Source organism: Bos indicus, chromosome 29 (genome assembly GCF_029378745.1).
Source record: "Bos indicus isolate NIAB-ARS_2022 breed Sahiwal x Tharparkar chromosome 29, NIAB-ARS_B.indTharparkar_mat_pri_1.0, whole genome shotgun sequence".
Classification (NCBI taxonomy): Eukaryota; Metazoa; Chordata; class Mammalia; order Artiodactyla; family Bovidae; genus Bos; species Bos indicus.
The window spans coordinates 51558989-51578069 of record NC_091788.1 but is presented as its reverse complement, the minus strand read 5'-3'; the positions used below and the strand labels follow the sequence as shown (position 1 = coordinate 51578069).

Sequence of the window (19081 nt, the reverse complement as noted above, 5' to 3'; positions counted from 1 at the left end):
GTACTCTTCAATGCCTCAGTAGCACGGCCAGCCTCGAGGGGAAATCCGTTACAAACCCTGGAGAGAACTGGCTCCAAAGCCAAGAGGCTCGGTTACTATGACAACCAGCCGGCGCCTAAAGCTGAGCATAGAACTCCCAGCTTGCCCCGCGTGACGCAGCGCCGGAAGTGAGTGAGCACTTCCGGCGGCCTCCCCTTCGCCCTGGCATCTCCGCGGTACTCCTTTCCCCGGTTGTTCCTGCAGTCATGAAGGACGTACCCGGCTTCTTACAACAGAGTCAGAGCTCCGGGCCCGGCCAGGCCGCCGTGTGGCACCGTTTGGAGGAGCTTTACACCAAGAAGTGAGCGCCGAGCCGAAGGGCCGTGGGCCTCCTGGGATAGGAGAGCGACAGAGGGGACGGGGTGGGCCTTGATCTTGGTGGACTGAGGGCGCTCGGACCCGTGTGGATTGAATGGGGACAAGCTAGACAGAGAAGGTGTGCTGAGGGACCCGGAAGGCAGGACCGAGGAGGGAAAAGGGTGACATCCCACAGGACTGAGGAGGAGAGCCAGACTGGGTTTTGGGATCTAGCGTTCACTGCCTTCTGGACCTGTGACTGAACAGATACCGATATCTTACATTTAGCCTTGTCATAACCTACTGTTATTTTTCTCAGCAGTCTGGAGAAACAAGACAAACCAGAGACCAGTGCATTTTTTTGCCCTGTTGATTCTGCCACTAGTGACCAGTGGTTGTGGCGTGCAACCCCTTCTCCGCGTGCCATGGCCCCTGCTTCCCTTGCGTTTCATATTGGGCTTTGTGCACCTAGAAAGATCTTAGAGTGTGGGTTTGTTTAGAAACAGGATGAATTTCAGAACAATATCAGTTGATAAACAACAACCTCTTTTTAAATACAGAATAAAATGTTAGCCGTGGGTTAGTGATTTTTCACAGGAAAACACAGCTCTTGTAATGCTCCCCTGTTAACAACCTTAGCCTTTAGCATTGTGTCTTTTGCATGGATATTCACTATGTGTTTTGATGATAGCAGCCTTCTGCTATTAGCAGATTTTGAGGGGGGAAAAAATCTTGGTTTTTGGCAAATAATTGCTTATGTAGCCCTTTGTACTTTTAGTGCATTTTACTTGCATTCTTAAGAATTAGCCTCTGGTTTCAAATGCGCTATGTCATTGTTTTAGAGATTTTCTGTATTAGCTCATTCAGTCCTTCATCCTATTCATAGATGAGGAAACTGAAGCTCAGTTTAAGCTCCTTCCCTGAGGTAGTCAGCTACTAAGTAGAAGAGCCAGAATTTCAAATTCCATACATATGATTCCAAACTTCTTGTTTCCAGTCAAGGCTTGCAGTAACCCTTTGAGGTAATCTAGAAAGATGTTCTCCATTTATAGCTGAGAAAAGAAAGGGATCTCTCGGTGACGTAACCATTGAGTGGCAGAGACAGGGGAAGAACTAAGCTTTAAAAAGCATGTGCTCTAGCTTTCTTGTGGTAAACATTAGAGACGACGAGTGTTGTTATCTGATAGGACCATCGAAGGTGATGGCGTCTGTGACTGGCGTTAGGTTGTAGGTCTCAAGAGCCTTGTGTTTTTCAGGTTGTGGCATCAGCTGACACTTCAAGTGCTTGATTTTGTGCAGGACCCCTGCTTTGCCCAAGGAGATGGTCTCATTAAGGTAAATGATTTGCCATGCCATGTCACAGTATTTAAATATGCTCAGGTACTTTTTAAAAATAAAAGGTGGACTTCTCAATTATATATATATATGTCTACTCAGCAATCACTTTATGTCAGGTACCATTCTGAGTGCTTTACACATTTATTCATCTACTCCTCATAACAACATTGGTAGATTAGTACTACTGCTGTTCTGTTTTTCTTATGTAGAGGCAGACACCAAGAGCTTAAGTGACTCGTCATAGATCACAGCTGATAAGTGACAAAGGAAGATTCAAACATAGACATTCTAGCTTCTTCTAGAATCCCAGCCTTGTCGACATCGGTACTTGTCGACAGATGTTACAACTGCCATCGCTCCTCTTCCCCTCCCCCACTGACTCTGCTTGTTTCCCTCAACACTGTCCTGGACAGTGTGGAAGACGTGCTTCACTGGGAGTGGGAGGCTCAGTACCATGGAATGCTGCTTAGTACCATGCTGCCTCTAATAGAGCCTTGTAGAATTTTGTCAACAGAAAAACACAGTCTGCCGGAGCCTTTCCCAGATCCCCTGCTTTCCACCCCACAAACCCCTCCCTTTGCCCAGATTTGTATACTGGTAGACTACTGACTCGGAGAAGGCAATGGCACCCCACTCCAGTACTCTTGCCTGGAAAATCCCATGGATGGAGGAGCCTGGAAGGCTGCAGTCCATGGGGTCGCTGAGGGTCAGACACGACTGAGCGACTTCACTTTCACTTTCATGCATTGGAAAAAGAAATGGCAACCCACTCCAGTGTTCTTGCCTGGAGAACCCCAGGGATGGGGGAGCCTGGTAGGCTGCGTTCCATGGGGTCACTGAGAGTCGGACATGACTGAGCGACTTCACCTTCATGCATTGGAGATGGAAATGGCACCCACTCCAGTGTTCTTGCCTGGAGAACCCCAGGGACGGGGGAGCCTGGTGGGCTGCCATCTATGGGGTCGCACAGAGTCGGACACGACTCAAGTGACTTAGCAGCAGCAGACTACTGACTTGATGGACATGAGTTTGAGCAAACTCTGGGAGTTGGTGATGGACAGGAAAGCCTGACCTACTGCAGTCCATGGGGTCACAGAGACTTGGACTTGACTTGAGCGACTGAACTGATCTGGGACTACTCTTTGAAATCTTTCCTGATATCTTTCTCCTTGATGCCTTTCTCTTGGATTCTGAATGAATCAGAGGTGTATAAATGCATTGGAACTGAAAGCTAGTTTGTAATGATTGTTTCAGTTATTTGCTTTAATGGTACTTATAGTGAGGCTTACCACTTTGACATTCCACCATCTGGACTTCTAAGGTTTTCTTGTGGTTTATGTCTATCGGTTTGACATTTTACCACTCAAAGGAACTTGTAACCTTCTGTAAGCCTGGAGATTTTGCTGGCCATGCTATCTTCTGGATTATGTGAAAAAATGATAAATTAGAGCTGTCTCAATAGTTATTCCCTAAGGTTCTATATCTTAGTAGTGGATAACTCATAACTGCTCTTTTTTTTTTTTTTTTTTGCTCATTTCTATTGTTTGGTTTCTTATCTTCAAATCACTTTCACCTCATAGCAAAATATTTGCTCAGCCTCTTGGGAATGTGACATCATATTTAGGTCAGTAGATTTGTTTGCTATTTCCTTGGACAAAATAAAATTATTGGGCCCCAGCCCTCCTCATTCTCAGATAGATAGTATTGATAAAAATGCAAATTAATCATCAAAAAGGAATAGGGGGGGTTTATTTGAGCCAAATTGAGGGTTATAACCTGGGAGACAGACTCTCAGAATGCTCAGAGAACTATGCAACATGTTAGGGTAGAAACCAAGCCCCGGTCAAAAGCACAGTCATACACATGTGAGACACAGGGCAGTGCGTCAGAATGACGTCCTGATACTTTACATACAGTCCATCAAGGATGCACGGCCAGGTAGGGTCGTAGACAGAGAGCAGCAAGTCCCCTTGACCACTACAGAGCTGGAAAAACACGCCCTTCACTTAAGAAGTTACACTGTGGGAAGAAAGGAAGCATCGGTGTTTGTGGTGGAGCAGGCGCCCTAGTGCAGATGCGCAGTGCACACGAGGGGGCAGGAGGCCCAGAGCAAGAAACGCACGTGGTTTTTCTTGTCCTGCTTAAAAATATGAATTGTTTGTATTCTTTATTCAGTTTTAAGTTTATATATTTTAGTGTTTAATATAAATTTATTTCATCAGTAGTAGTCATGAATTTTCAGTCCCCAGAAATAATTTTGACTTTCTAGACTTAGTGAACTTTTTGCCTTAGAGAGCTTTTTTTTTTAAGTAATTTCATAAATCATAACATATCAGAGAAGTTGAAACACTCCCTCTTAATGATAAAGGTATCTTTCAAATTGTTGTCTGTAATGAAAAATCCACTTTATTACATTGACTCTTTGCTAGGTGCCTGATATGAATATCTAACTGGCTGCTACAGGTTCGTTTTTCCCCCTAAGTTTTATTGAGAAATAATTGACATCTGTGGACGTGAGTTTGGGTGAACTCCAGGAGTTGGTATGGACAGGGAGGCCTGCCGTGCTGCAGTTCATGGGGTCACAGAGTCACACACGACTGAGCGACTGAACTGAACTTTGTTTTAGTTTAAGGTGTCCAGTGTAATGATCTGATGTACATATGTATGCAAAATGACCACCACAGTGAATCTAGTTAGCATATCACCTCACATTGTTCCTGATTTGTTTTTCTTGTGATGAGAACTTGTGAAATCCACTCTCCTAGCAACCTTCAGGTGTACGGTGCAGAGCGGTTAGCTGTCGTCGCCGTGCTGTGCGCTGCACTCCCCAGGACTTAGGTATCTTATAGACAGGAGTTTGCGCACTGACCTGTTCCACCTCCACCCCTGCTTCTGGCAGCCACCATTCTGCTTTCTGTATGAGTTAGCTTCTTAGGTTCCACGTGTAAGTGAGGTTAAATAGTACTTGTCTTTCTCTGACTTATTTCACTTCACGTAATGCCCTCAAGGTTCATTTGCGTTGTCATAGATGGCAGGACTTTCATTTTTTAGGCTGAGTGATATCCCATTGTGTATATGTATTAACCACATTTTGTTTCACAGAGACATTTCCATTTTTCAGTCTTCATACCCAGGGGAACTTTAAATGCTCCTTAGCCAAAGTTGACTTGTCTGAAGGTTCCCTCTCCCAGCTTTGCCCATACGAGGCACTCCCTTTGCCACCCTGTTGCCCAGCTGTGAGCTCAGAGGTTGTCAGCAGCTCCCCTCTGTGTGACCTGCCCACACTGAGCAGGTCTGCAGTTCACTTGCAGATTTCTCAGACACTCTGTCATCCTCACTGCCTTTGCTCCTGTCTCTTCTGTCATGACTACTCATGGCCTCAAGCTGTTCTGTTTCCTCAGTCCTTTTCCTTCCCGTCCTCTTTGCATCCAGCCATGTGTATAAAATACAAATGTGGTTGTACGTGTCCACTGGTATAGCTTTGACTTTCGGATAGAGACCGAGGCCCAGTCTCTGCGTCCCTCTGAAGCGCTTCTGAAACATAATGCAGACTGGTATAGCTTTGACTTTAGGATAGAGACCGAGGCCCAGTCTCTGCGTCCCTCTGAAGCGCTTCTGAAACATAATGCAGTAATTTCTTTGGCGCTTTTGCGTATGTTTGTTCCTGTCTGGAATGGTGTCCCAACTACCCCGTCACATCAAATTTGTCCACCTCTTACTGCTCTTCATTCCTTAAGGCTCAACTATCAGTTTCTGAAATAACCTTGGCAATCTCTTTCATGGGCTAATCCAGCTGTGTGCTTTTTTTCCTTGCTTTGTAACTCACAGTGTTGCCATTTGTTTCCAAGTCTGGCTTCTCCACTAGGCCAGAAGCTCCTCAGAAGTTCGGTTTTCGTCTGACACATTCTGTGCTGTAGTACTTAGTAAACAGTCTCAGTTAAGTGCTCAAGTGTTTGCTGAGTGACTGTGATACTGGATAATGGGACATAATTAGCCTGCAACTTTCTGACTTCTGTTTAGTTAGTGAGCCTTTCAAACTGATAGTCTGTTTTATTCAGAGTACTTTGGAGGACAAATAGATGAGTTGGTCCTTGGGAGAGTCTCATGGGACAAGGTTCTAATTCTAAACGCTAGGGAAAAAAAAAAAAACTCTAGCTTTTTTCAGTAGTTCACTGGTGATCGTTTTAAAATCTTTTATCTATTTGGCTGTGTCGGGTCTTAGTTGTGGCACTCAGAGTCTTTCTAGAGTCCTGAAGAATCTTTGTTTAGGAACACAGGCTCTCTAGTTGTGGCACAAGCTCAGTTGTTGCAACACATGGGCTTAATTGCTCTGCTGCATGTGGGATCTTAGTTCCCCAACCAGAGGTTGAACCCATAACCCCTGCGTTGCAAGGTGGATTCTTAATGCCTCGACCACCAGGGAAGTCCCTAGTGGTGATCATTTATGTGAGCTTAATAAGCCCCAATTTGGGTCTTCTGTTACTCAGCACATACTTAGGCAGTGCCTGCTGTGTGATGGGTATCATGCTAGTGTCTGAAGTCTTGATTTTGCAGAATGAAAGACATCCTATAATTACTCTCCATGTTTTGGTTCCACAGCTTTATGAAAACTTCATCAGTGAATTTGAACACAGGTAAAATTCTTTTGTTTGTTTTTGTTTTTGAAAATGAAGACATTGATTTGTTGACGTTCAAAGACTGGGTTTTTATTTCAGGGTGAATCCTTTGTCCCTGGTAGAGATCATTCTACATGTAGTTAGACAGATGACTGGTGAGTCTCACTTTGTTTCATAAAGGAGCAGATTCTAATGATAATTAAAATGATCTCAAAGTATAAGTTAATTGAGCTTTTGGATTTCAATAGACATAAAATTCTGAGTTTTGTATTTTATGGTCTAAGCCTAAAGGTTATCCCACCTGTAAAGATGGATACTTTACAGGTTCAACAAGACACTCTGTTGGCGATGCTTCTGACTTTGGTCTTTCTTTTCTAGATCCTAACGTGGCTCTTAGTTTTCTGGAAAAGACTCGTGAGAAGGTAAACGTGACGTCTGAGCCAGATCTTTTAAAACATGTGAATTACAGCCTGTGTCTGTGCCCACTGTTCACCACTCTGGAGACCAGTGTGTCCGTAGTCATGCACGTTAAGTCAGTGTGCAGACACCTTCCTTGTTACTCCACTGCCCACACTTCTGAGGTCCCTCATTTCTGATGTCTTTAGGTGAAAAGTAGTGACGAGGCGGTGATCCTGTGCAAAACCGCGATTGGAGCTCTGAAGCTGAACATCGGTGACCTGCAGGTTACAAAGGTGAGGTTGCCACAGTACAGATTGATGGTCGTTTAAAACTGTAAGGGGGGAATCCTAATGCTCCTCTTCGTTTATTTTTAAATAATTTTAAGTTACAGGAAAGTTGCAAAATAGCACAGAAGACCCTCCTTTGCCCTCACCTCAGGTTGCTGTTCACATCGCTCCTCTTTGCCCCGCCATTCTGTGCTGTGTGTGTGTGTGTGTCTGTGCTGTGTGTGTGTGCTTGTAGGTTCTTTTTTTTTTTTTTTCCAAAGCCGCTTAAGAATAAGTTGCTAATATGATGCCTGTTACCCTTAAACAGAGTTCTCTCCCTTGTGAGCACGTACGTCCAGCAGGATACCACACAGGATGAACTGAAGTTTTACATTTTAATGTAGCCAAATTTATCAGTCTTTGTGGCTTATGCTTTTCACCTTGTCATACGTCACTTGATAAACGTTTAAGTTAGAAAGCATTCTTGCTTCCTGTGTATAGGAAACTATCGAAGATGTTGAGGAAATGCTCAGCAACCTCCCTGGGGTGACATCCGTTCACAGTCGTTTCTACGACCTCTCCAGTAAATACTATCAAACGATTGGAAACCACGCGTCCTACTACAAAGACGCTCTGCGGTTTCTGGGCTGTGTGGACATCAAGGATCTGCCAGGTAACATGACCAAAGGGCTGTGTCACATGAGGAGCTCGCTCACATGACCTAGCAGTTGTGACATGCCTGAGGCACCTGATCTCAGAAATTACCCAAATGTGTGCATTTCTTCTAGAAGAAAGCCCATGTGCTCGGAAGCGTTGTTTGAGCCTTAGTTTTCGCATTTGTTTTCAGCCTTTAATTCGTTGACAGGGAGGCCGACCCTCACAGCCCCTTCACTGTCCCTGCTCCGGAACTGCTCCTTTCTGTGGTTTGCGTCAGGGAGAGGCAGAGTGATGTGGACGCCTTGACCCCGGCAAGGCGCCGTGATGGCCCTGAACCTGGGACTTTAGTCATGAAGCAGAAGTGCTGCACCCAGGGCAGCAAATCGCAGACGTCTCCCAAGGGTTTGGGGGTGGAAGAAAACTGACCAGCGACTTTGGGGATAGTGCAAGAAACACGTGTTTACAAGAGAACTTCTACCCTATTTTAACATGCATTAGATGCTGCACAGTATACCATTGAAGCTAAGGAGCTCAGCAGCTCCTAAAATTGTTAGTGCAGTTTTAATTGCTACATTTCAAGAAAACTGTATTGGAAAAAGCAACTAATATGGTCAAAAGAATAAGGGGACAAAATGTAGGTTAATTCTAGTCAAAAGAGGCTAAACGTGGTGGCTCTAAGCTGGATAAGAAACCGTGCTGCTTCCACAGCAGGCAAGCGGGGTGAGGAGCACACCCCCCCAGGAAGAAGATATAATGAAAACACAAGTAGATTCACATACAGTTAGGTAAAAATAAGCAACGAATGCCTTTCCTACCAAAGCTGTATATATGGTTCCAGGTACAGTCTGAGTCAGTCCAGTACTTAAAACGAGATAACTGATGTTACGGCTTTGTAATATAACCATTACAGAAAACAGTTTGTTTTTTATGGGAGAATTCTGCGCAAAACAGAACTGAGTCTTAGGCCTGGAGTGTGACTGGAGCTGTGTTGCCGCCGTAGTGTCTGAGCAGCAGGAGAGAGCTTTCACGCTGGGACTGGCGGGACTTCTTGGCGACGGAGTTTTCAACTTTGGCGAGCTGGTACGTGGACCGGGGGCACAGCTTCCTGAGCCCGGGGAGGCTGAGCTGCTGTCGCCGACCATGTCTGTCCTCGCAGCTCATGCACCCCGTGCTGGAGTCGCTGAGGGACACGGACCGGCAGTGGCTGATCGACACCCTCTATGCCTTCAACAGCGGCAACGTGGAGCGATTCCAGACCCTGAAGACCGCCTGGGGCCAGCAGGTCAGTCCCCTGGGATTGGCTGTGCGCCTGGGGTCACTTTGCTGTCTAACCCTCACCCTTCCTGCCTTTGCTTGTGCCGAGAGTCCTCTCGAAACACCAGCATACGCCTTGTGGTCCTGCCCCCTGGTGTTCGTGACAGTGGCACAAATCTTACTTTGTGAATTCTTTGTCTTGGAAAATCCTGGGTCTTCAGCTAAGCACTCTTGTAATAATTTCCTGAGAAAAGTGAAGTTCGAATCACTTGAAGCTAATAATGAGCCTCAGTGATCTAAAGTGGGAAATATTGGGGCTGCCCAGTTTCTTTTTCTCTGTTGACGACTGTAGAAAGAGTTTCAAACCCAGGCTAGGTAACCGATGTTGCGTTGCTTTACAGCCTGATCTAGCAGCCAACGAAGCCCAGCTTCTCAGGAAGATTCAGTTACTGTGCCTCATGGAGGTAAGCAGACCCAGGGCCTACGTGGTGACCTAAGACCCTGCCGGGAGCCGTGGGGCCCTGCAGACGCTCAAGGCCCTCGGGGTGCAGCTTAAGCTGTGGTGGTGGTGGTTCTCCTGCCCCGCCCCCCAGCCACCTCTGCTCTTCCTCTGCCACCACTTGCTTTTTTAGTTTGTATTTGAGCCTTAGCTTGGGTGACCCCTGCTCAGGGTGGGACTCCCCGTCCACCTGTGCTGAGAGAACTGCGGCCTGCCTTTGCTGGTCTGCCCGCCCTCTGTCCTGCCCTGGAACGTAAGCTTCTGGACCACAGGCACTTGGTGTTTCTGGCTCGTTGCAGGGTTGCCCGCTCCACATCCAGCCCTGGCACGTGGCAGCCTCAAGTACTCGTGCAGGAAATGATCAATGACTGTTCCAGAAAGTGACCATAAAGCCTATTGCACCTTTTTGTCTAAGAATGGGAAGCTTAGTCTGAGTTAAGATAAGATATGTGACTAATACTAAGAAAATTTTAGTATCTGGAGTACTGATAAGGTCTATGTTTTCAGAGCAAGTATTGACAAAAATATCTTTATCAGTTCTCTGACACACGAAAAACTTTTTTCAGATGACTTTTACACGACCTGCCAATCATAGGCAACTCACTTTTGAAGAAATTGCCAGAAGCGCTAAAATCACCGTGAACGAGGTATGTGGCTTAGACTCGGGGCTGCAGCCCAGAGCTTCACTGTGAACGAGGTATGTGGCTTAGACTCGGGGCTGCAGCAGAGCTGCTTCCTGGGCTCTGGACTGCGGTGTGAGCTCGCCGCCCCTAGGCTCAGGTCACAGAGACACTGAGCTGGACTCCCCTCGTGTTTCACAGCTGGCGGGGTCCACGGGGATGTGCGTGTTGGCGCCAGAGTGTCTTACACAAGCCCCTCTATGCGCAGGTGGAGTTGCTGGTAATGAAGGCCCTCTCGGTGGGGCTGGTGAAAGGCAGTATTGACGAGGTGGATAAGCGGGTTCACATGACCTGGGTGCAGCCCCGCGTGCTGGATTTGCAGCAGGTAATGTGCTTGAAATACAGAGTTCACCTTCCTGGGTGTTTGGGGTTGTGTCTGTGCTGTCTTTAGTTTCATTTGGATGGAAGCCATTTAGGAATAAAGCATGGTTAGATGAGAGATTTCAGAGAATGAATTACTGCTCTATGGACTAAGGGCTTTTCAAAGAATCTAATTGAATGCCAGCTTGAGATCTGAACCCTGCGTTCAAAGCTTACTGTGATAGCGGTGCTAGTTGTGCCTGATGATGGCTTTTAATCTTAAAATTGGTACTCTGATTAAATATTCTTCTGGATCTGTGATTTGAGCTAAAATCTGTCTTATTTATATTTTCTGGAAATTTAATCCTCTGGATTTCCTCCATTCTCGCCTGTTTTCTTTCATGCAAGTTTTTTTTAATGTCCTTCTGGTAAAAATTGACTGGGACAATCCCATCTCACACACCCAGCTCCCCCAGCTCAGATGTCCTTTTTAATAATGCTGCCCTAAAGAATTAGATGGGCATTTAGGACTGCCCCATCAGCTGCTATGATTCCCAAGTGCCTTAACACGCGTGTGTCCTGGCTTGCACACAGATCAAGGGGATGAAGGACCGCCTGGAGTTCTGGTGCACCGACGTGAAAAGCATGGAGATGCTGGTGGAGCACCAGGCCCACGACATCCTCACCTAGGCCCCGGGCCTCAGCCCGTCCGTGGAGAGGTGTTGCGTGGCGGGTGGCCCAGGCAGCAGGAAGACCTGCGTTTAATCGGGGGTGGGGGTGGGAGTCAGTTTGGAATATGGACTGTTCTTCCTGGGCCAATTGCCACGGAGGACTGTCATTGACGACGGAGCCAGCCATAGGCAAAAGCCTCCTTTGTGGATGCTGCTGTAGCCCTCAGTGGAGAAGGGTCACTGGGGCTCAGGTGAGGCAGCGGGAATGTGTGGGTACCTCCAGGAATGGGGAAGAAAACCCCTCACAGGTGGAGGGCACCCATTCCCGCACTGGCCTCCACTGCACCCACATGTGTGAATGGCTTCTCCAATGCAGCTTGAGGACGTTTCTGTAATAAATGCCTTGCTCTGTCCTTTTTATGGTTCTGTTTCCTTAGGCTTAGCTCCCAGGTCAAGCCTATGCCTGAAGTGGTTAAAAAGCAGGAGATGGAACCTGGTGGAAATTTGGCTTTGGTTCTCACTGTCTACTCTGAGAAGAAGGCATCCCTGACCACACTGGCCATGGGGCAGAGCCAGAACAGAGGGTGGTGGGCACAGCAGCCAAGGAAGCAAGTCCTGCCTGTATTGTTGCTCAGGGAGACGTGGTGTCTGTTTCCTTCTAATATGCGTCTTCCCATTGCCACTGAGCCAGCAGCTTCTGTGGCCCGAGTACCCCGATGCTGATAGGAACCAGCTTTCCGACAGCCCAGTCCTGGGCATCCAGGGGGAGTGGGGGAGGTGCCTGATGCACATACAGAGAATCACCAGAGACGTGAGGAAAGAGGAGGGCTTTAATCTGATCTTCCTGTCTGTGCCAGGTGTGGGGCCCGCAGAGCCTTCATGCTGCTGAGCTCTTCTTGTAGTTATCCAGGTGGTACAGGACCCAGCCGGCAGGAAGCAGGAAGCTGAGGAACGTCACAGAGAGCCCAATGGCCTGCTCCTGGGTCGAGAAGACACACATGAGCCCACTTGGCCCAGGCCCACTGCCTCTGCCCCTGGGGCTTAACCAGAGCAGGGTGAAGAGCTAGACACGCGGCCCTGCCCCTTGGCTCCCACTGGACCCTGGGCCCAGCAGTGTTCGCTCCATCTGCCCCAGATAGCCTAATCTGCAAGATGTGAGCAGTGAGCACTGCCATGGTAACGGAGGACAGCCTACTGGCCTCTGTTCTCTGGGTGGGGCCTTCTATCACAGCCCCACCCTCTGCCTGAGAGCCTGGCCTGTCCTTGACCTTGAACTGCTTCCCACCGAGCGTGATGTGCGCCCTCCCTCCTGGTTACCTGCGGACTTGTGCACGTCAGGTGTGCTGTCAGGTTGCCTGGAACAAGTCCAGGGCCCTTTCTCTGAGTGGTGGTCCTGTTCAGAAGCCTGGGTGGGATTCCCTATACGTGTGTGCGCACGCGCATGCATACACATACGTAGAGGCCACGCCACCTGGCACCCTGTGTTCTCAGCGGCTGCACCCTTGGAGCCCAGTTCCAAAGCACCAGCTATATTTCACCTTCATTGTTTCCTCCTGAGACAGCCCAGACTAGTCGCCCCACCCCTCCCCAGAGTGAATCACGACGCCAGGTTTGAGACCAATCCTTCCTTACTGACTTTTCACCCCCAGAGATTTAAGCAATGTTGGCCCAGAATAGGGACTGAAGGCTGGGTTCAGATCTAGTCCTATGACCTTGGGCAGTGACCTTGGCTTATTTATGCTTAAAATAGAGATAGGTTGTTGACTGTCCTGGAGCCCCAGGGTCGCAGGTTTGCATTTTCACCTGGGCTCTCACAGACCCTCAAAGCAGCCCACTCTGCTTTTAATAGGTGGTAAAGCGAGGTGCCCTGGGCACCCCCCGACCTCGGCCGGCAGCAGTGTTGTTTACAAGCGGGGCCTGAGAGCAGAGGGCCCCTGCCCACCGACTGACTGCAGCTTTGGGAGCCTGGCCTGCGGGTGATGGCTGCAGGGACCCCATTTGGAAACTTGGGACACTTCCAGCCTGGTGCTCCTGAGACTGAGCACCAGGATCCCCTCTGTAAGCAGGCCTGAAGGAAGCCCCTCTCCCCTCTGCCTCCTGCCCCAAACCCACCTCATCCTGAAAACATCTCAGGACCACCCACTCGCCCTGCCTGGGGTAGGGGTCCCCACCCCTCACCCCCCACTCCCCACTGCCCTGGTGGGACCTACCTTTGGAGAAGTGGGTGTTTTGGCTGGCTTGGCAGTGATGTGTGCCTTAGGGACCGCCCAGCCCCTCAGCGGGGCTTGTAGCAGCCTGACGGTGGGGGCCAACCTCAGCATAGTTGTAGGGCTGAGCTCCTTAGTCTAGTGAAGTTCCGGGTGTGCACGCGGTGTGCCCTCTGCTCACTTGGTTGCTGGAGCTTTTTATAGCTCACGGAAGCAGCTGCAGCTGTCCCCTCCTGTCACAGGGCTTGGCAGAGGGAAGCCTGCTTGGAACTGTGAGAGAAAGGGCCTCAGACCAGCAACTCCAGGCCCAGCCCCTGCTATGGCTCCCGAGGGGGCCTTAGCCCCTCTGGAAAGGACGTTCACTTCTTTGTGGGGAAGGAGCTCAACAAAAGAGCAGGACCAGAGAAGTTGGTTTGAGAAGGCAAGAGGGAAAAGTGACATAATTTAAGAGCTAACCCTAAATATCTGGGAAGTCAGCAGGCAGTGCACTGTGGAGCTGCTGTGAAGTTCTCTGACGCTGGAATTCTGGTTGAATGGTCAGGCCTTCTCTACCTGAACATGCTGGGCAGCCCCGCTCTACCCTGGGCACAGCCCGGGTCTAGCCCAGAGGCCGCTGTTCCTCAGCGGCTGGGCTGCGGGGGAGCAGAGGGGAAGTTGAGCAGACAAGACACTTCGAGGATCTGCCTCCAGGCCCACGTGCGGGGACAGGTGCTCAGGGCTGAATGCCCTGGGTCGGCACCACCTGCTGGCCCCGGGAGGTCGCTGTAGCGCTGCCGGTCACTGCGTGTGAGCTGAAGCCTCTTTCTCTTCTGCAGGCGATGAGCTATTCATCCCCTCCCACACCAAACGCTGCTTAGTGAGTTTGTTTTCACGCTGAGAGTCTTCCACATTCCTTCTGTGCAACAACCCCTCACCCGCTGCAGTGAAAACCCTGTGCTAATTTCCCTGAGAGAATGGAAGTGGCCAGAGGAGACCGCTGCCTGGCCCGTCAGTGTCCTCTGGAGAGCAGAGAGCCATCTGTGGGGCCCAGTTAGCCTGTGCCGTCAGACTGCCTTCTGCCAGAGGCCAAAGGTGTCATCTGTCCTGGCCTGGGGCTCTGAGTGCTTAACCCACTGAACCCACGCCTGCCCTCCCCACCCAGCCTCCACAGGTGCTCCCCAAAGCAGCCAGGACGCGCCTTCCAGAGTACTCAGGTCTCCGCACGGCTCTGCCCAGAACCCTCCAGCAGGGCCCAGAGGCCTGAGTGGTCTGGCCGCTGCCACCTGGCCCTCCCTGCTCCCCTTGCACCCAGCACTGGCCTCCCGTCTTGTCCTGGACGTGCCACAACCTGACCCACACCTGTGCCTCAGTCTAGGGACCTTCCCCTCAGCCTCTCGTGTGTCTTCAGGGCATGCAGGCCCTTGGCAAGTGACGTCTCCTCGGACGTATCTTTTCAGGCCCACAAGGGCAGGGACTAGTGCGTTCACCACTTTGGGGCCCAGAGAAGGTTTTCGGTCAATGTTAAATGGATGGAGGGTGGGGAAGGAAGGGATGGGTGAACGAGTGGGCAGCTAGGAGGCTGGGCGGAGCCTCAGTTCTGCGCCGCTGAGGGTTAAGCTGGAGGAGTGCAGAGTCCGAGATGATAGGAAACTGCGGGGTCACGACCCACCGTCAGAATGACTAAAAGGTTGTTGGTGACAGTGATCAAGGCCTCATCTGTCTCCAGACCAGGCAGTGTGGGTGTGAGCCCAGGGGCCAAGCAGCAGGACGTCTCAGCACGTTGGTCCTAAGCCCCAGACTTAGCGTTGGCCTCCATCCTCATGAACGATTACACCCCGATGGTGACTGATGATGTGACTGCATTCCCCAAGGAACATCAGTCTACCTGTTCTTCCCTGGGGGCTACGCCTGTTCTAAATGTGGGACTCGCTTCTGGGCTCCCAGCCCCGCCTTCCCGGGCCCCAGTCTGACCGTCCTGTAACTTGGTTTCCCAGGAAGGAGCCAAGTCCTGGGAGGCCAGAGGAGGAAGTGTGTCCTGACCATTATCTCCAGCCTCAGGCTGTGGGGGGCGCTGCCCCTCCCCTAGAATAATCCCTTCCGCCTGAACCTTTAATTATAGCTTTGGGGTTCAGTTGGAGATAAAGCTGTGGATCAGAGGCTCAGTCATCCTGCCCGTGGCATTTCTTCTCTCACAGATAAGACCTCCTGCCCCCATCGTGCAGGCCTGGCTCTGAGGGAGGCCTCCTCCACCCATCCCGGCTTGAGGAGCTCGAGGTGTAGGTGGGGGGTGGGGGGCAGTAGAGTGCCCGTTGTGCTCTGGGGCATGAGCCCCAGGCTCCCAAGAAAGACCCTGGCCAGCTCAGCGCGAGTGGGTGGAGCCCAATTGAGGAGCAGGACAGGGGAACTGGAGGCCACTCTCCAGGGGAAAGAGATTCCAAGCCTGTGCTCAAGCCTGGATGGACACTCCAGCCTGCCTATCCACCTTCCCCAGCCCTTTTGACCTTCCCAACCGTTCCAAGCATAAGCCGGCCCACCTCGCCCTCTGTTCACGCAGCTATGGGGCTCAGCTTCAGGCTGCACCCGAACCGGGATTTCAGCCCCCAGAACCAGTCATTCAAACCAAACTCTATGCCAATCCCTGCTCCCCCACCCACACTGAGGCTGCCAGAGGTGGGAAGCCCGGCACAGCCTCTCTCTCCATCGCCCGAGGTCAGGCTGCCCCCGCCCCACACACAGTGCAGCCCTAAGTCCTCGACTCCCTTGCTCCACTGGAGTCTGCCTTTTCTGGAAAGAAAACAATGTGCCCTGTGGAGAAAGCAGTGGTGGCCAAGTGGGGGTCACTTTGAACAAGGAAGTAAAGGGCCCTGAGGGGGGCAGGGTGGGGGCAAGGACCCCCTGCAACAGCTGGACAAACCGAGCCACAGAGGGAGCACAGCCAAAGGCTGGGGCCGGCCAGACCCGTTCTGGCCTGTCCTGGGGAACATCAGGAAAGCCTCGCAGGGCTGTATGGACAGAGGTACCCCTTCTTCACCCTCAGCACATGTCTGTGGATCCGGGTCTGAGCTGGATCTAGGACCTAGACCTGTCCCTACTGCCCCCCAGGGCAGGGAGATCAGCCACCGTGCACACCATCCTTCCCAGAGGCCACCCGGAAGTTCTGGGGCAGACTCTGTGGACACGTGGCACCACCCTGTGTCCACATTCGGAACCACAGAAGCTCTTGAGGAAGAGAAGCACAGACCATGGGGCACAGCCCTACTCTGTAGCAGCATTCTAGACATCAAGGACGCAGACAGAATGCACACGGATGCAAACATTTGCATCTTATTTTTATTGCATTGGAAATCTGTTTTCAACACATAAAATATAGCTTCTCAAAGTATGCTGTCTAGACCAGAGCAACAGCATCACCTGGGACGTTGTTAGAACTACCAGGAGCTCCGGATGGTCCCAGTCATCTGTTACAAGACGTCCCTGGCCCAAGGCTTTCTGATGCGCAGTCAAGTTTGAGAACTATATTCATGTCATATGAAAGCTTTATGCTTCATAACCACTGAAAACTAAATGACCACTTTCAGAGAGGTTAAAAATCTCACCCAGGCTGCAAAACTCACCTCGCACTCCCTTAACCTACAAATATGCACCTCCACTAAGTATTTTTTAGGTTTAGCAAAATGTACTGAAACCGAGGGTCACCGGCAGAGATTCTGTGAGAGGCCTGCTGCCCGATTTCTGGCCCCAGCCCCCACTTTGCACACCCCTCCTCTGAAACTCAGCTTCTACCCTCTTCACACAGGACGTGCTCACAGACAAGTGCTGGTACCCAGGACCAGGGCATTTTCACAGTTCTGTTGGTTTGGTGGTTAGTTTCATGTTTCAGCTTGGCTGGGCCATGATGCGCAACATTTGGTCCAACATTGTTCTGGGTGCATCTGTAAAGGTGTTTCTGAGGGAGATTAACATTCACAGTGGGGGACTAGGTAAAGCAGTTTGCCCTCCAAAATGTGGGTGGGCCTCGCCCAATCAGAGGACTGAATAGAACAAAAAGTTGGCCCTACCACGAGTGAGAGGACTCCTCCTGCCCGACTGCTTCATCTGGGACATGGTCTCTTCTTGCCTTCAGACTCAGCTGAAACGTTAGCTCTCACCTCTTGCAGGGTTTCAAGCCTGCGTTTCTCAGGACGGAGCTGACTGTCAGGCGTCCTGAGTCCAGCTCGCCAGCTACAGGTCTTGGGACTTCTCAGCCTCTCTGGTCACATGAGCCACTCCTTATAATAAATCTACATCTGTATCTATATCCTGTTAGTTCTGTTTCTCTGGAGAATTTCAGCTGATACAGTTGCGTGCCATGTTTTGCTGCAGTCAGTGAACCAACATTGATAAGCACTCAGTTGTCTCAGTCGTGTCTGATTCTCTGCGACCACATGGACTGCAGCCCGCCAGGCTCCTCTGTCCACAGGATTCTCCAGGCAAGAATCCTGGAGTGGGTTGCCACGCCCTCCAGGGGATCTTTCCACCCAAGAATCAAAGCTGGTGTCCTGCCTGCAGGTGGATTCTTCACCCATGAGCCTCCTGGGAACCCCCAGTATTGACACACCATTATTAAATAAATTCCGTAGTTTCTTCATATTTCTCACTTTCTCTCTGATGTCCCAGGGCCCCATCCAGGGCCCACATGACAGTCCTCTCATCTCTGTAGTCTCCTCTGGGCTGTGACCAGTCTGACTTTCCTTGACTTTGATGAAATGGACAGGTTTTGAGAACTGTTTGGATATGTCTTTGGGAGCCCCTCTGTTAGCATTTGTCTCCTGCTCTTCAGGATTATCGGGGTTATGAGGTTTGGGAGCATGATGACAGAGGTAGAGCGCCCTTCTCGTCACACCGTATTGAGGGCACAGTCCAGATCAGTGTGGGCTCATGCATGTTTGTCTTATACTTTGGGTTTTAATCAATACTACTGTACATCACCAGATGGTCAACACCGAAATCAGATTGATTATATTCTTTGCAGCCAAAGATGGAGAAGCTCTATACAGTCAGCAAAAACAAGACCAGGAGCTGACTGTGGCTCAGATCATGAACTCCTTATTGCCAAATTCAGACTTAAATTGAAGAAAGTAGGGAAAACCACTAGACCATTCAGGTATGACCTAAATCAAATCCCTTATGATTACACAGTGGAAGTGAGAAATAGATTTAAGGGCCTAGATCTGATAGATAGAGTGCCTGATGAGCTATGGAATGAGGTTCGTGACATTGCACAGGAGACAGGGATCAAGACCATCCCCATGGAAAAGAAATGCAAAAAAGCAAAATGGCTGTCTGGGGAGGCCTTACAAACAGCCATGAAAAGAAGAGAAGTGAAAAGCAAAGGAGAAAAGGAAAGATATAAACATCTGAATGCAGACTTCCAAAGAATAGCAAGAAGAGATAAGAAAGCCTTCTTCAGCGATCAATGCAAAGAAATAGAGGAAAACGACAGAATGGGAAAGACTAGAGATCTCTTCAAGAAAATCAGAGATACCAAAGGAACATTTCATGCAAAGATGGGCTCAATAAAGGACAGAAATGGTATGGACCTAACAGAAGCAGAAGATATTAAGAAGAGATGGCAAGAATACACAGAAGAACTGTACAAAAAAGATCTTCATGACTCAGATAATCACGATGGTGTGATCACTGACCTAGAGCCAGACATCCTGGAATGTGAAGTCAAGTGGGCCTTAGAAAGCATCACTACGAACAAAGCTAGTGGAGGTGATAGAATTCCAGTTGAGCTATTCCAAATCCTGAAAGATGATGCTGTGAAAGTGCTGCACTCAATATGCCAGCAAATTTGGAAAACTCAGCAGTGGCCACAAGACTGGAAAAGGTCAGTT

At 49.8% G+C, this 19081-nt stretch overlaps 1 protein-coding gene and 1 long non-coding RNA gene across 2 annotated transcripts; one reads left to right on the top strand and one right to left on the bottom strand.

Annotated features, from left to right (window-relative positions):
• The first annotated feature begins 30 nt into the window (after nt 1–30).
• PSMD13 (proteasome 26S subunit, non-ATPase 13) lies at nt 31–11429 on the top strand. The gene is made up of 13 exons (XM_070782520.1): nt 31–340; nt 1593–1671; nt 6274–6308; nt 6390–6445; nt 6669–6712; nt 6896–6982; nt 7457–7628; nt 8613–8692; nt 8769–8894; nt 9268–9330; nt 9932–10012; nt 10254–10370; nt 10940–11429. The coding sequence occupies exons 1-13, from the start codon at nt 246–248 to the stop codon at nt 11033–11035; spliced, it is 1131 nt and encodes a 376-aa protein (XP_070638621.1). The 5' UTR covers nt 31–245; the 3' UTR covers nt 11036–11429.
• Nucleotides 11430–11828: 399 nt separating this feature from the next.
• Nucleotides 11829–13685, bottom strand: LOC139180612 (uncharacterized). Its single transcript, XR_011564844.1, has 2 exons — nt 13227–13685; nt 11829–11995 (listed from the first exon to the last, which is right to left on the bottom strand). It is a non-coding gene; the product is annotated as an uncharacterized lncRNA (long non-coding RNA).
• Nucleotides 13686–19081: the final 5396 nt, after the last annotated feature.